This window comes from Ammodytes marinus (genome assembly GCF_949987685.1).
Source record: "Ammodytes marinus genome assembly, chromosome: 8".
Classification (NCBI taxonomy): domain Eukaryota; kingdom Metazoa; phylum Chordata; class Actinopteri; order Uranoscopiformes; family Ammodytidae; genus Ammodytes; species Ammodytes marinus.
This window is the reverse complement of record NC_137212.1, coordinates 28,043,248-28,056,667: the sequence shown is the minus strand read 5'-3', so window position 1 is coordinate 28,056,667 and position 13,420 is coordinate 28,043,248. Positions and strand designations below refer to the sequence as shown.

General features: G+C 43.7%; 1 protein-coding gene across 3 annotated transcripts in view; it reads left to right on the top strand.

Annotated features, from left to right (window-relative positions):
• herc2 (HECT and RLD domain containing E3 ubiquitin protein ligase 2) overlaps positions 1-13,420 on the top strand; it is a 59,118-nt gene that overhangs the window by 44,272 nt on the left and 1,426 nt on the right. For all 3 annotated transcript variants that reach the window (XM_080033118.1, XM_080033117.1, XM_080033116.1), the window contains exons 77-90: positions 1,128-1,342; positions 2,001-2,178; positions 2,427-2,588; positions 4,847-4,938; positions 5,039-5,178; positions 5,480-5,667; positions 5,849-6,046; positions 6,194-6,277; positions 7,211-7,352; positions 7,496-7,690; positions 7,954-8,066; positions 11,833-12,023; positions 12,116-12,221; positions 12,313-12,525. In XM_080033118.1, the coding sequence (XP_079889244.1) occupies positions 1,128-1,342; positions 2,001-2,178; positions 2,427-2,588; positions 4,847-4,938; positions 5,039-5,178; positions 5,480-5,667; positions 5,849-6,046; positions 6,194-6,277; positions 7,211-7,352; positions 7,496-7,690; positions 7,954-8,066; positions 11,833-12,023; positions 12,116-12,221; positions 12,313-12,525 (2,217 nt within the window). The remainder of the gene's footprint in view (positions 1-1,127; positions 1,343-2,000; positions 2,179-2,426; positions 2,589-4,846; positions 4,939-5,038; positions 5,179-5,479; positions 5,668-5,848; positions 6,047-6,193; positions 6,278-7,210; positions 7,353-7,495; positions 7,691-7,953; positions 8,067-11,832; positions 12,024-12,115; positions 12,222-12,312; positions 12,526-13,420) is intronic.

Here is a 13,420-nt window from a genome sequence, read left to right as displayed (position 1 = left end):
GGCAGCTGGTCTAGTTTGGGATGCACTGGGTTGTTTTGATTTTTTTGCCCTTTTTTCTTTTGCATGCTAGCTGCCTTTTCCTGCTCTATTCTTTCCTTCTCTGGGGATACAGAGAAGGATATATAGTGAGGATACAGCGTGACAATTTTTTTCGTTATTGGGTTCCTTTTCTGGCTGCAGCCTTTGGATAACATGTGACAACCAACCCCCCAAAAAATGTGACGACCAACCCCAACTTGAATTTCTTGCTAGCATCAAGGCCAACAACCATCTGACAACTAATTAGCTTGCTAACCACACTCTAAACTATATTTTACCCTTTACACTTTTTATGGGTAACAAGCCTTCTTCAAAGCCTAGAAGAAAAATACTGAGGAGCTAAATATTTTCAATTTGACAAAACACAAACAGTCCTCTCACCTCAAATTCAGCAGTATAACTCCAAGGAAGACTATTATCCCAATTCTGGATATTTACATACCAAAATTTCACAGACAGCGCCTTCTGGTTCCGAGATATAACGATTGTGAAAACCAACCCGTGTGACATAGTACCCCGTTCTCCCCTACCCCTGCAGTAGGATGTGTGCTAAGTGCAATTTGCCAAGTGTACTTGCATAAAATCTGGTTGTTTTAGTCAAGATTTTGCTAAAATATATTGTCCCCAACTATATGTAAAATCACAGTTTAAGCCTCTGTAAACCTGGTATAGTAAAAATCAATATATGATATCAAGTTGGGTGTCTCAATAAACTTTGAAAAAAATCTGATTTGAAATTAAATGTTCATAAATATATTAAAACTTAGTTGAAAAAATAGCTTTTTACAGTCTAGAACGTTTGCCTGGACTGAAATAACATAGTTAGGAGAATTTAGTGCATTTGGGTGGCTTTAAATTTGGTAAATTCCCGTTTATTCCCGTTAATTCCCAAAATTCCCGTTAATTCCCATAAATTCCCGTTAATTCCCATGGAAAGTTTCCAACTTTGAAAATTCCCGGAATTTTGCAACCCTATTCACACTGCAACTGTTTTGGATGTAATCCATCCCAACAAGCAACGTGAATCTTGATAACCTCCGGGAAAATGTAATATATCTTAACACTCTTATATTTGTCTTGATCCTCAGCTGTATGCAACAGGATATGGAGCTGGGGGCAGGTTGGGTATTGGAGGCACAGAGTCTGTGTCCGTGCCCACTCTACTGGAGTCCATCCAGCACGTCTTCATCAGGAAAGTGGCTGTAAACTCTGGAGGGAAGCATTGCCTGGCCCTGTCCTCTGAGGGGGAGGTCTACTCATGGGGAGAGGCTGAGGATGGGAAACTGGGACATGGGAACAGGAGGTCAGGACTGCATCACATACAACACGTGACATCTTTCAGGTTTTCAGTTCATAACACACACAAAGCCATGAAAGTTATAGTGCGTAAAAGCCCTCTTATCCAAGTTCTGTCTCAGGCTTGCATACAAACAGTCACTCAACCAATAAAAGCCTTTTATGCCAAAAAGTGTCTCTTTCTGGTCGATCTTCAACGTAGCTTTATACGTTTGGTAAAACCTACAAACCAATCTCAAGTGATGTTAGAGTGTAATAAATTACCCTCTCCAAAGTAGCCTCTTACCCACAGTATATAGGCATGTTGTCAACAGCTGAAAAACGTGACGCATACGTATAAACTTAAGTTACTCCACTTGCAGACAACGGGCTGTAGACACATGAGTCATATCTGTTCAAAGTCTTGTAATATTAATGTACCTTCTCAGTCGAAGGGCTTCTCAATTCTGTCTTTGCCGGCTTCAAAACCCTCTGCTTGTCAACAAATGCGCTTGTCTATGAAGGGGAGGCGTAACAAAAAGCCCCATGTCTCTATGTAGTGACACTCGGAGTCCTTTAGTCAGCGCCAAAGTGCACCAAACCAAAATGTCACATATTGTTCATTTAAGGACTAAAGCAAACTGTGTTGTTGTTTTCATTCTAACTGCATCTCCTCTTGCCTTCAGCCCCTGTGACCGCCCCCGCGTCATCGAGTCCCTGAGAGGAGTGGAGGTGGTGGATGTTGCAGCCGGAGGGGCACACAGCGCCTGCATCACGGCCAGTGGAGAGCTCTTCACCTGGGGCAAGGGTCGCTACGGACGCCTTGGCCATGGAGACAGCGAGGACCAGCTCAAACCCAAGCTGGTCAGTCACCCCTTTTGCTCAGTTTTTCTTACACAACTCAAAATACTGCGGCGTGCACTCAAGGTTTGCCAGGGCAGAAGCTCAACAAAACTAAATGTCAACCAGTGCTTGAGGGAGATGTCTCTCAGTGTCAGCGCATGGACAGGAATCTAATGGTTTCCTCGGCCTCACTGCGACAAGGCTTTCCCAGATAATTATGTTGAGGTTAAGCTGATGGTGGTGTGTGTGTGTGTGTGTGCTTTATCCAGGTGGATGCACTGCAGGGTCACAGGGTCATCGACGTGGCCTGTGGCAGTGGGGACGCCCAGACACTGTGTCTAACAGACGACGACATGGTGTGGTCCTGGGGTGACGGGGACTACGGCAAATTGGGCAGGGGAGGCAGTGATGGCTGCAAAATCCCCATGAAGGTAAGGCTATTAACACAGGGCGGAGGTCAGCAGATCCATCACTTTAAACCAGTGGTTCTCAACCGGTGGGGCGCGCCCCCCCGGGGGGGCGCGGACACTCTACCGGGGGGGCGCGAGGGGGATGAAAAAAAAAAAAAAAAAAAAATCTTAATTTTTTTTTTTTTTTTTTTTTTTTTCAATTTTTTTCCTGATATGTATCCTAGTTCAGAGATGATATGCATTTTTTTTTCTTTCTTAACTTTTTTTGATAGGTATTTGCCAAGTTCATCACACAAACACTCCAATCCACTGATATGAGATCAGTTTGCAATTTTCAAGTACTGAATTAATGGTAGGACTGTGGCCACTAGAACTGGTCTCTGGTCAGCAAAGGTCTTGAAAACAGCATAAGTGTGCTTGTGACATGCGTGCCACCCATGCACGTGTATGGGCACGTGTCCCAGCAGATTTTTGAAATCTGAATAAAAAAATGTAAGTTTGTAGTTAGCAAGTGTAACATGTTCTTAGGGCAGAATTTCATAAATAAAGGTTTATTTTTTTAGCAAGATATTTTGTCAAAAGCTAGTTGTCGTCCGTCCCTCTGTCCAGTTGTTAGGCATCTGGCTGCTAGCAAGTTATGTTGTCTTGCTAATTTTACTATTCATCTGAACTGAAATAAATATTGACTTTTTCCTTTATTATCTTCGCCAGAATGCACCAGCATGCTTAGATTACATGTTAAAAACACAAAAAATCTGATTATAAATCATCTTTGAATTGGTTGTACAGCATATCACATGCTATTCATTCAGGGGTGCGATGGCCACCCCACTCTAGCTCTGTGGCCCACCTTGGCCACCCCCAGTCAAAATTTCCTGGAATCGCCACTGAGACACACACAACTCCGCGTTCAGGCTGCACAGCACATTAATCGCAGGTAGCATTTTGAGCTAAATCTGGCCACTTTCCAAATCCAAGACTCAATAGTTGAAACATTCTCTGAACTGGGTTGTCAGACAGCAGTGTTTCCCATTGATCATAGACTTTGTTTTGTGAAGCTTTTTCATAACAGGTATACCTATTGTAGAATTTATTCTGTGTATGTTCTATTTAGGCTACTATTTTCTTCTCTTCTAAGGAGATTAAAAAAAAAAAAAACATTGATACAATCTCATAATTAGCTTTTAAAGTGCACCAGAATTTAACGTTAAAATATAAGAAATTTCCGGACCCCAACCCTAAACCCAATGTTCAACTCAAAGGTGCGCCACTGGCCTAGCCCTTGTGATAATAACAATAATTGATAGATTATCTATCTATCTATCTATCTATCTATCTATCTATCTATCTATCTATCTATCTATCTATCTATCTATCTATCTATCTATCTATCTATCTATCTATCTATCTATCTATCTATCTATCTATCTATCTATCTATCTATCTATCTATCTATCTATCTGTGTAGGGTGGTGTGTGTGTGTGTGTGTGTGTGTGTGTGTGTGTGTGTGTGGGGGGGGGGGGGGGGTTGTCAGGGTCGGTGGGGGGGCCCAACTGCAATGACCCAGCTTTGGGGGGGCCCAGCTTGCAGAAGGTTGAGAACCCCTGCTTTAAACTATACTGGTGTTTTTCTCTAGTTCATTTTCACGGGAAGAGACCGAGAGTATGTTGAAAACTACATGCTAAGTAAAAGAGTCTCCTGCATTTTCTGTTTCTTGAAAGATTAGTGTAGGCACAATGAATCCTTAGTTATGAAATGCTAGCTTAGAAACTTAGGCCTGGGGCGCTCCGGTGGCGCAGTGGATAGAGCGCGTACCATATTGGCTCCGGCCTTCGTTGCAGTGGTCGCGTGTTCGAATCCGACCCGTGGACCTTTACTGCAGGTCATCCCCCCCCCCCTCTCTCTCTCTCTCTGTCTCCCCACTTCAACTCTGTACTATCCAATAAAAGCTTGAAAATGCAGAAAAAAGAATCTAAAAAAATTAAAAAAAATAAACCTAGGCCTGGTGGTAATTCAAGGTAAAATAAATAGTTTGACGTTTTGGGAAATACACTTATTAACTTTCTTGCCAAGATATAGATGAGAAAATGGATACCTTTTATTGAACTAAGTTCAAAGCAACAGTCAGGAGACCCTTAGCTTTCCTCAGCAGAAAGGCTGGAAGCAGCAAGCGGATGACATGTCATAACTTGTTTGTTTGATACATACAAAAACAGAAGTGTAAAAATCATTTTTTGCCAAGTGCAGTGAATTTTCAATTTCTTGTTTTTTTTTTTAGATCGACTCCCTCACCGGTCTCGGAGTGGTCAAAGTGGAGTGTGGCTCTCAGTTTTCTGTGGCTCTTACTAAGTCTGGAGCAGTGTACACATGGTATGTACAACAGAGTGCTGAGTAGATCAGTCATGGCCTCTTGTATCACTGTTGTTGATAGAGACGAGATGCTTGAGTTGTGTGTGTATCATGTCTTTAGGGGGAAAGGGGACTACCATCGGCTGGGCCATGGCTCCGACGACCACGTCCGCCGACCCAGACAGGTTCAGGGGCTCCAAGGAAAGAAGGTCATCGCCATTGCTACTGGCTCACTGCACTGTGTGTGCTGCACAGAGGAAGGTAGGGCTGGACATTTTATGAATCATCCTCCTTTTATATACACTTTGCCCTCAGATGTATTTGATTCATTTAAGATCAGTTCATTCTCTTTGCTGTAGGGATGTAATGGTAATGTCAATTACGTGATAGCAAAACATTTCTCTATCGTTTTGGGCACGTTACATTTTTTTAGTCGATGCTATCTGAGTGACTGAGCAGTCTGACTGGCTGTCTACTCAGCCCTGGTTTCATTGAGCCCCCAAAAGTTCAGTTATGTTGGGTTGCATTGCAGCTTGACCGAAAGCTTTTGTGTTTGGCTCAGGAGAAGTGTACACGTGGGGCGACAACGATGAGGGCCAACTTGGAGACGGGACCACTAATGCCATCCAGAGACCACGGCTGGTGGCGGCGCTGCAGGGGAAGAAGATCAACAGGGTGGCCTGTGGCTCTGCTCACACACTCGCCTGGTCCACAAGCAAGCCCACCAATGCTGGCAAACTGCCCGCACAGGTAACTGTACATTACCCTCAGTCTTTGTATGTTGGAAAAATCTGTTTTCAGTGCATGTGTTCCATTAGATGGCAGTAAAGATTTGCAGGCAGAAGCATCATCAAACCAAAGTTGTACCCACACCTCCAAACTCCTATCATGTAGTCAATCTGTGACTGTGTGTGTGTGGTGTGTGCTGCAGGTTCCCATGGAGTACAACCACCTGCAGGAGATCCCTATCATGGCCCTGAGGAACAGGCTGCTGCTGCTGCATCACATCTCTGAGCTCTTCTGCCCCTGTATCCCCATGTTTGACCTGGAGGGTCGGCTGGGTCAGACCGGCCACGGACCCTCGGTGGGCTTTGACACTCTCAGGGGCATCCTCATCTCCCAGGGCAAGGTGAAAAAGCCTGAATTCAATCCCAGAAAGATACATAATAAACGTTAACAGCTGTATTAATGGTGTAATGCTGTGGGCTGTCGGCTTGGCAACAAACATTCAGCTTTTGTACGATTGGAAAATGTTTGTTTGTGTGTGTGTGAACAGGAAGCGGCCTTCAGGAAGGTGGTTCAAGCCACGATGGTGAGGGACCGACAGCATGGACCTGTGGTAGAGCTCAACAGGATACAGGTACTGGGGGAAATGCTTTCAGAATACATACTTTTCTAATGTGCATGCTACCTAGCCGCGGTAGTTGGTGTTACCAGTGTTTCCAGCTGGCCACACCAAATGTTTTAGTTTTTGAATGGACTTCTAAACCATTTGGTTCCTTTTTTCATATCAGCAGTAGGGCCCACGTTCATCAAATAAAAAGCCTTATTACCCTAATCACATGATGAGAGGAGAGTTAACCAAGGTGACGATGGCGGATTTGGTTCCAAAGTGGAAAGCAAAAAGCAAAATATTTTAGATTTAAACCCAATGCTAAAGGAAACCTGAAAACATAAACTATGAATCTGCAAACTTCATATGACAGTGGCAGAAACTTCTCATTTTAATTATTTTTTATAAATGTCTGTTTGGTGTAAATGGTAATACCGGTGTTGTAACCAGATTAATTCCCAGTGGGAAAATTCCCACACTGTGGCTTCCCCACTACAAGTTTCCTACTCATTTTTACTTTAGTTCCCTCCTCCCTCCCTTCTCTCTCTCCGTGAGGCCACGTTCCAGACAGGCTCTTCAGCATTACATGTGATGTTTTTAATAAGAGGATTTTCTGTGGGGTGTGTGAATGTGTGTGTGTGTGTGTGTGTGTGTGTGTGTGTGTGTGTGTGTGTGTGTTATGTGCTCCAACCGGTCTGCACGGGTTGCTGGACAGAGTTTTAGACTTTACTCCACATATTCTTGGTACGGGCCACTGCCTCTCAAGCTGCCCTCCCCCCTCTCTCTCCCCCCTTTCCCATGTAGCTCACGTTGGGGCTGTGGTGCAGAGAGCTGTCACATCCAGCACGTCATGCCTCTCAGTACTTTCTCTCTATGTAGCAGGAAGTTATTAAGAACAGAAACAAATCAAAGCCTAATCACTGTTTGTTTCTCTTCTTCTTCTTCTTCTCCTCCCTGCAGGTCAAGCGTTCTCGTAGCAAAGGGGGCCTGGCGGGTCCCGACGGAACCAAGTCTGTATTTGGTCAAATGTGTTCCAAAATGAGTTCCTTCAGCCCAGACAGCCTGCTGCTCCCTCATCGAGTGTGGAAGGTCAAATTTGTCGGTAGGTGCTGCACCGTTATGCCCAGCACCCTGCGTTACCTCTGCTGGCTTGTTCTTTTAAAGTCCAATCCATCAGCAGAAAAGGTCTTTGTCCAATTCCTCACCCTGGATGACTTAAAAACACTAGCTATTATATTTTCTCAGGCGAGTCTGTGGACGACTGTGGAGGAGGCTACAGCGAGTCCATAGCCGAGATGTGTGAGGAGCTTCAGAACGCCCTGACTCCACTGCTCATAGTCACCCCCAACGGCCGCGACGAGTCTGGTGCCAACAGGGACTGTTTCCTGCTCAACCCCGCAGCAAAGTCCCCTCTTCATATGAGCATGTTCCGCTTCCTAGGTATAATCCACTTCATCTCACCAGTCAGGTTTTACTCCAAATGAACAAAATTAGACAATATGTTTTTATTTTTTTTTATGTTCAAAAGGCTCCATGTGTATTTTCACTGATAAAACACCTAGCCTGAACTGTGGAGCACGCTTCACTTCATCCAGATATTTGTTGTGTCTTTGCTGCGGGCCACAGCACAGCACAGCACAGTGACAGATGATTGTTGTTGTTTGATGTGTGGGTAATACGTGCTGCCTTCCTTTGTTTTGTAGGAGTGCTCCTGGGCATTGCAATCCGGACTGGAAGCCCTCTTAGTCTGAATCTGGCAGAGCCCGTATGGAAACAGCTGGCAGGCATGAATCTGACCATTGCTGACCTCAGTGAGGTAAGTACACAGACCTGCTCTCAGTTTGCATCTAGTACACTCATGAATGAGTGACCATGAATGAGGGACTGTTAATTAACTCGTATGAAAACTTCAAACTTCTAAAAACATTCACACATGATCTCATAGAATTCCACTTTTAATTAAAACGTAATTCAATGGTGTTCCAGCCACATGAGTCATCAATAGATACCCTACTTCACCTCTTCTCCACAGAGGTTTAAATTAGGGCTGTCAAACGATTAACATTTTTAATCACAAGATTTTTTTACCATTCGAAAAATTCGAATTTTCTCTGTATATTGTATGAACGGAAAGATAAAGGGCCGAAGGTGGATACGTTTATTAATTGAAAATCCAAATGATGGTTTTAATACTGAAAATAAATTTAAATCAAACTAAAATATATACCTACCACACCATAATTCAATTGGTCTGTCTCTTTACTATGTCTTTGGGTAAATATAGGCTATATAATGGCATTTATTTGGTGACTATATATGTTGTGCATTCTTGAATACAACTTGATTACAGTCCGCGGTGTGTGTGTGTGTGTGTGTGTTTGTGTTTGTGTTTGTACGTGCAAACATGTCCTAGGGGACTGTTCATTTGTGCCAGGAAGCCGACGTTATGTTGATGTCTACTCACATGCACCTCTGAAAACTGCAGACGTTTGTGTCCTCGCAGGCTCTGAACAGAGCGGACAATGTTTCTCCTCCTGTTGCTCCTGACATCAACTGTCACCGGCGGCAGTTGATTTTATATACTATCTATGCCCCCGAAACAGACGTGACCGTTAGCAGATTAAAACATGGCATGGGCTAACGTGCTGCTATGTTTGGCTGCGCGCAGCTACTTTGCTAAGCACTTTGAGATTCTTGAATATAAAGTGCACTATAAATAAAATGTATTATTATTATTATTATTACTGATCCTGGGTCAGCCATAACATTAGAGTGACTGTAGTACAGAGCGGGTGGGATGCACGTGGCGGATCATTCTGCACATGCGTTAATTGCGATTAAAAAAATTAACGCGTTAATTCCAGAAATGAATCACCCTGCGTTAACGCGTTAATTTTGACAGCCCTAGTTTAAATACAATAAGGTTTACTTCAATCTGAATTGAATGATGAAATGAATAATTATGACAAACCGTAAAGTCTGCACTGAATGACGTAGGAAATATTATTCAACAAGCATATGATTCAGTCCGAGCCCTTGCTCTGCGTGATCATTGTTAGAATCATTTCGATGTTCCGGCTCCCCTGTCACTACTGACACTTACATTTTTGATGTTTTCATCTGCGAATTTCTGAAAGCACAATTCTGCGGTTGAAATTGTCTTTTTTTTCCTCTTGGATGACATTTTTGAAAGTTGCTTCCAAACAGATCACAACAGACATGCTCATATTATTCATGCCATTATGTTAGGGTTAGGGGTCTGCTGTATCATATTATACATGCCATTATGTTAGGGTTGGGGGTCTGCGGTATCTGACTTCACACTCCAATATAAGAAAACAACTCATTGTTAAATTCTAAGCAGCTTAGTGTGGCACATGATTTTGACGCCCTTTAGGTCCCATGAAACTTCACTGTTTTTGTCTCTTGCTAAACATCTCCACCTTTCAGCCCCAGAAAGGGAATGCCTCTCCAATGCCATACCATTTCAAACCCCTCATGATCTGCATTATAACCTGCAAAAAGTACACATTCCTATACATTCCTTCTCAGCTTAGACCCTAAGCCTATCAGCCCCCTGCTCCCCATAGCTCTACAGTGAGAAACGTGCCCGTTAAACTGGTGCTGTACCTTTTTCTCAGAAAGGTTAAAGTCTATATCCATAAGGGAAGTTAAGTTACAATCTGAGCTTTTGTCCACTCCTGACCTCACGCTGTGATCATGAGCTCCAGAACCGTCTACTGGAGTAGAAAGAAATCTGCCTCTTCCTTCACAAAGCTGCTCTTGTTCTGTGCTTTTTGCCCTTGAGATATTATAAAAGGTTGGATAGGAAATAAATCCTGCACGAGCCTCTAGGAAAGAGTGGATCGCTTTGGAGCTTTTTCAAAACACAAATACTGTACACAACTAGATGAATGCATAAACCAGGTCGTGCTCACCGGACACTTTATTAGGTGCACCCTGCTAGTACTGGATTGGAACTCCTTTGGCCTTCCGACCTGCCTTAATTCTTTGTAGCATTCCTCAGAGGTTTTTGTCCATATTGACATGATAGCATGACACAGTTGCTGCAGATCTGGCAGCTGCACGTCCATGATGCAAATCTCTGGTTCCACCACATCCCAGAGGGGCTCTATTGGGTTGAGATCTGGTGACTGTGAAGGCCTTTTGGAGTTCAGTGAACTCATTGTCATGTTCAAGAAAGCAGTTTGAGATGATTTGAGCTTAGTGACGTGGTGCATTATCCTGCATAAGAAGATGGGTATACTGCTCATAAAGGGATGGACATGGTCCATTCTGTTGCTCTGTTTGAACTTCCACAAGTTGTCCTGTCCAGGTCTACATGCCTAAATGCATTGAGTTGCTGCCATTTGAATGGCTGATTAATTCTACATGTTAACAAGAAATTGAACTGGAACTTAAGATGCCACCATAGCTCATATTATGTAACATTTCTCTAATCATTGAATTCTCTATTGTTCTTATGGTACCACCAGCATGTTGAGCGATGTGCACCCCTTGCCTTTTCCCCACTGCATTACGATTCAGACCATTTGTGGATTAACCTCAATTATATCTAATAGCCTACATTCACGTAGTTACCTAGGTTACCACAGGTGATCTGTTCTTTGATTTAGCTGGTTAATGTGAAGGGTTTTCTACTCCAGCAGTTCAGGAAAATGGGTTCAGATCTCTGCTGTTTTGGTCTCCTGTAAGTGTTTTTAAATATTCTCTCTATGTAGCCATTTACCCTGAGGGTTTATTCACAATCCCAGAGAGAAGAACTACACCATCCACAATCCTAGAATGTCACAGCGACATCTGATTGGTTAAGCCCTCTGTTACCACTACGGCTGTTGGCTGCCATCAGTAGTTCACTGTCGTTTTCAAAAAACAAATAGAACAAAAAAGAAAAAGCATGATTTCTCTCTCAAACATGCTCGGCTTTTGTAGGGATGAGGACAGTATTAGCCCTAGCTCATACAGTATTAGTCCCACGCTAGCCCTCTGTTAGCGTTACTCACTAAGACATTACTGGGGGTGCCCCTTGGCTCATCTGTAGAGCATATACCATTAAGTCCTTTTCACAGCTGACCCAGGATCGACTCCAGCCTGGGCCATTTACTGCATGTCTTCCCCCTCTCTCTCCCTATTTCACCTCTGTGTCTTATACTATCTAATAAAGGAGAAAACACCCCAAAAATATTTTTTAAAAGACGTTACTGTATGGGTCAGTCGAGGGCTGATTCACTCTGAAAATGCAGCTGGTGGCTGTTGAAAAGCTTATGCTACTGCTGGCACAGTTTATAGCTGCCGTGCTGGCTGTACCAGCAATGCTGCAGTGAAAAGGGTACCCCTCCCGATAAAGTACACATCACAAGAGTGCCCTTTCCCCACATTCAAACCCTTGTTTCAGCTTTTCGCCGGTATTGGCGTATATGAAATATGAATATCATACGGGAAAGAAATACTGTGATCCGGTCAAACACTAACAGCAGGTGAGTTTCTGGGTGATGAAGTCACACATGGGTGTAATAGCTTTGTGTGAATATTAAGTAGTGATCCGCTCCGTGCCCCACCAGGTCGATAAGGATTTCATCCCCGGCTTGATGTACATCCGGGACAACGAGGCCACGGCGGAGGAGTTTGAGGCCATGAGCCTGCCCTTCACTGTGCCCAACGCCAGCGGACAGGACATCCAGCTCAGCTCCAAGTACTCCCACATCACCCTGGAGAACCGCGCAGAATACGTCCGTCTGGCCATTAACTACAGGTGAGTAAAAACCCAGCCGATGAACAAAATGTACGCTTTTCAACGTGTCTGTATTGATATATGGGCTTTATTTTCCTCCCACCATCCTTCAGGCTCCATGAGTTTGATGAGCAGGTTTCTGCTGTGCGAGAGGGGATGGCTCGAGTCGTTCCCGTTCCCTTGCTTTCGCTTTTCACCGGATATGAACTGGAAACTATGGTTAGTGAGAGAGCAGTGTGACGGTTGTGATATTGCCTCGTATCCCTCTAGCCGTGTGTGTGTGTGGTCTGACAGTGAATGTTCTCCTCAGGTGTGTGGAAGCCCAGACATCCCTCTGCACCTGCTGAAGTCTGTGGCCACGTATAAGGGGGTGGAGCCCACCTCGTCGCTCATCCAGTGGTTCTGGGAGGTGATGGAGTCTTTCTCCAACACAGAGAGGTCTCTGTTCCTCAGGTTTGTCTGGGGACGCACGCGACTGCCTCGCACCATCGCTGACTTCCGTGGCCGGGATTTTGTTGTGCAGGTAAGAAGTGGGAATCTGACAGCGGGTCTCGAAGTCTTAAAACGCACTGATTTCCCCCTGTTTAAAAGCTGTTAAAAAAAAAGCTAAATTCAACTATCTGGTTCCATACAACAACTAAAAAAGAAAAATGGGGGTTGTGAATTGTGAATGCAGGAGGCTGTTGAACCATCAGACCTATAGCAAACCCTGTCACTGCTTCTAGCTACACAAGTTATGTTTGTTTATTCTCAAGTTCCTATCTATCAAAGTGAGTTAAAACAATGGTGATTGAACATATGACCCACTGATGAAAGCGCCTGTATTTGCTGCTTTGCCCTATATCACTATCAGAGTAGCTATGCCGTATTTCCCGCCCTGCAGAGGTGCGTTCCCATGTACTCTGGACATGGGAGCTTCAGACTCAGTAGTACTGAGTTCAGACCTGTGTGTATTCCAGTACTTCTTTTAGTTATTTTAATTTATCTTTTATATTTTATATACAGTCAATGGTTCATATAAGACTTGGTTCTAGGTCCCACATTTTCAAAATTGATGAAAAGGTCTTTTTGCACGCTGTGTGTGCTGCTGTGTCTGAAGTGTTTCCACGCAGCATGCATACCTGGGCGAGTGTCACTGAGCCGACAGTGTAGCCAAACACACTCTGTCTTTCATTACTTCTGGGTCACAATGTTGGATCAGTACACACAGAGAAAGCCGGTATGAACTGCCAATATACTGACTTTATACAGTCAATAATGTTCGGGTTTGAAAGAAACTCTGCAATTACATTTACGTCCACTAGGAACAACAGCGCAACTCAAAAATTCAAGATTACAGTTTTTAAACTGTGAACTAATTTAAGAATTCCTTTTTTAATTGGTGAAAAGCAATTCTGTGACTGAAATGGTTGTGATAC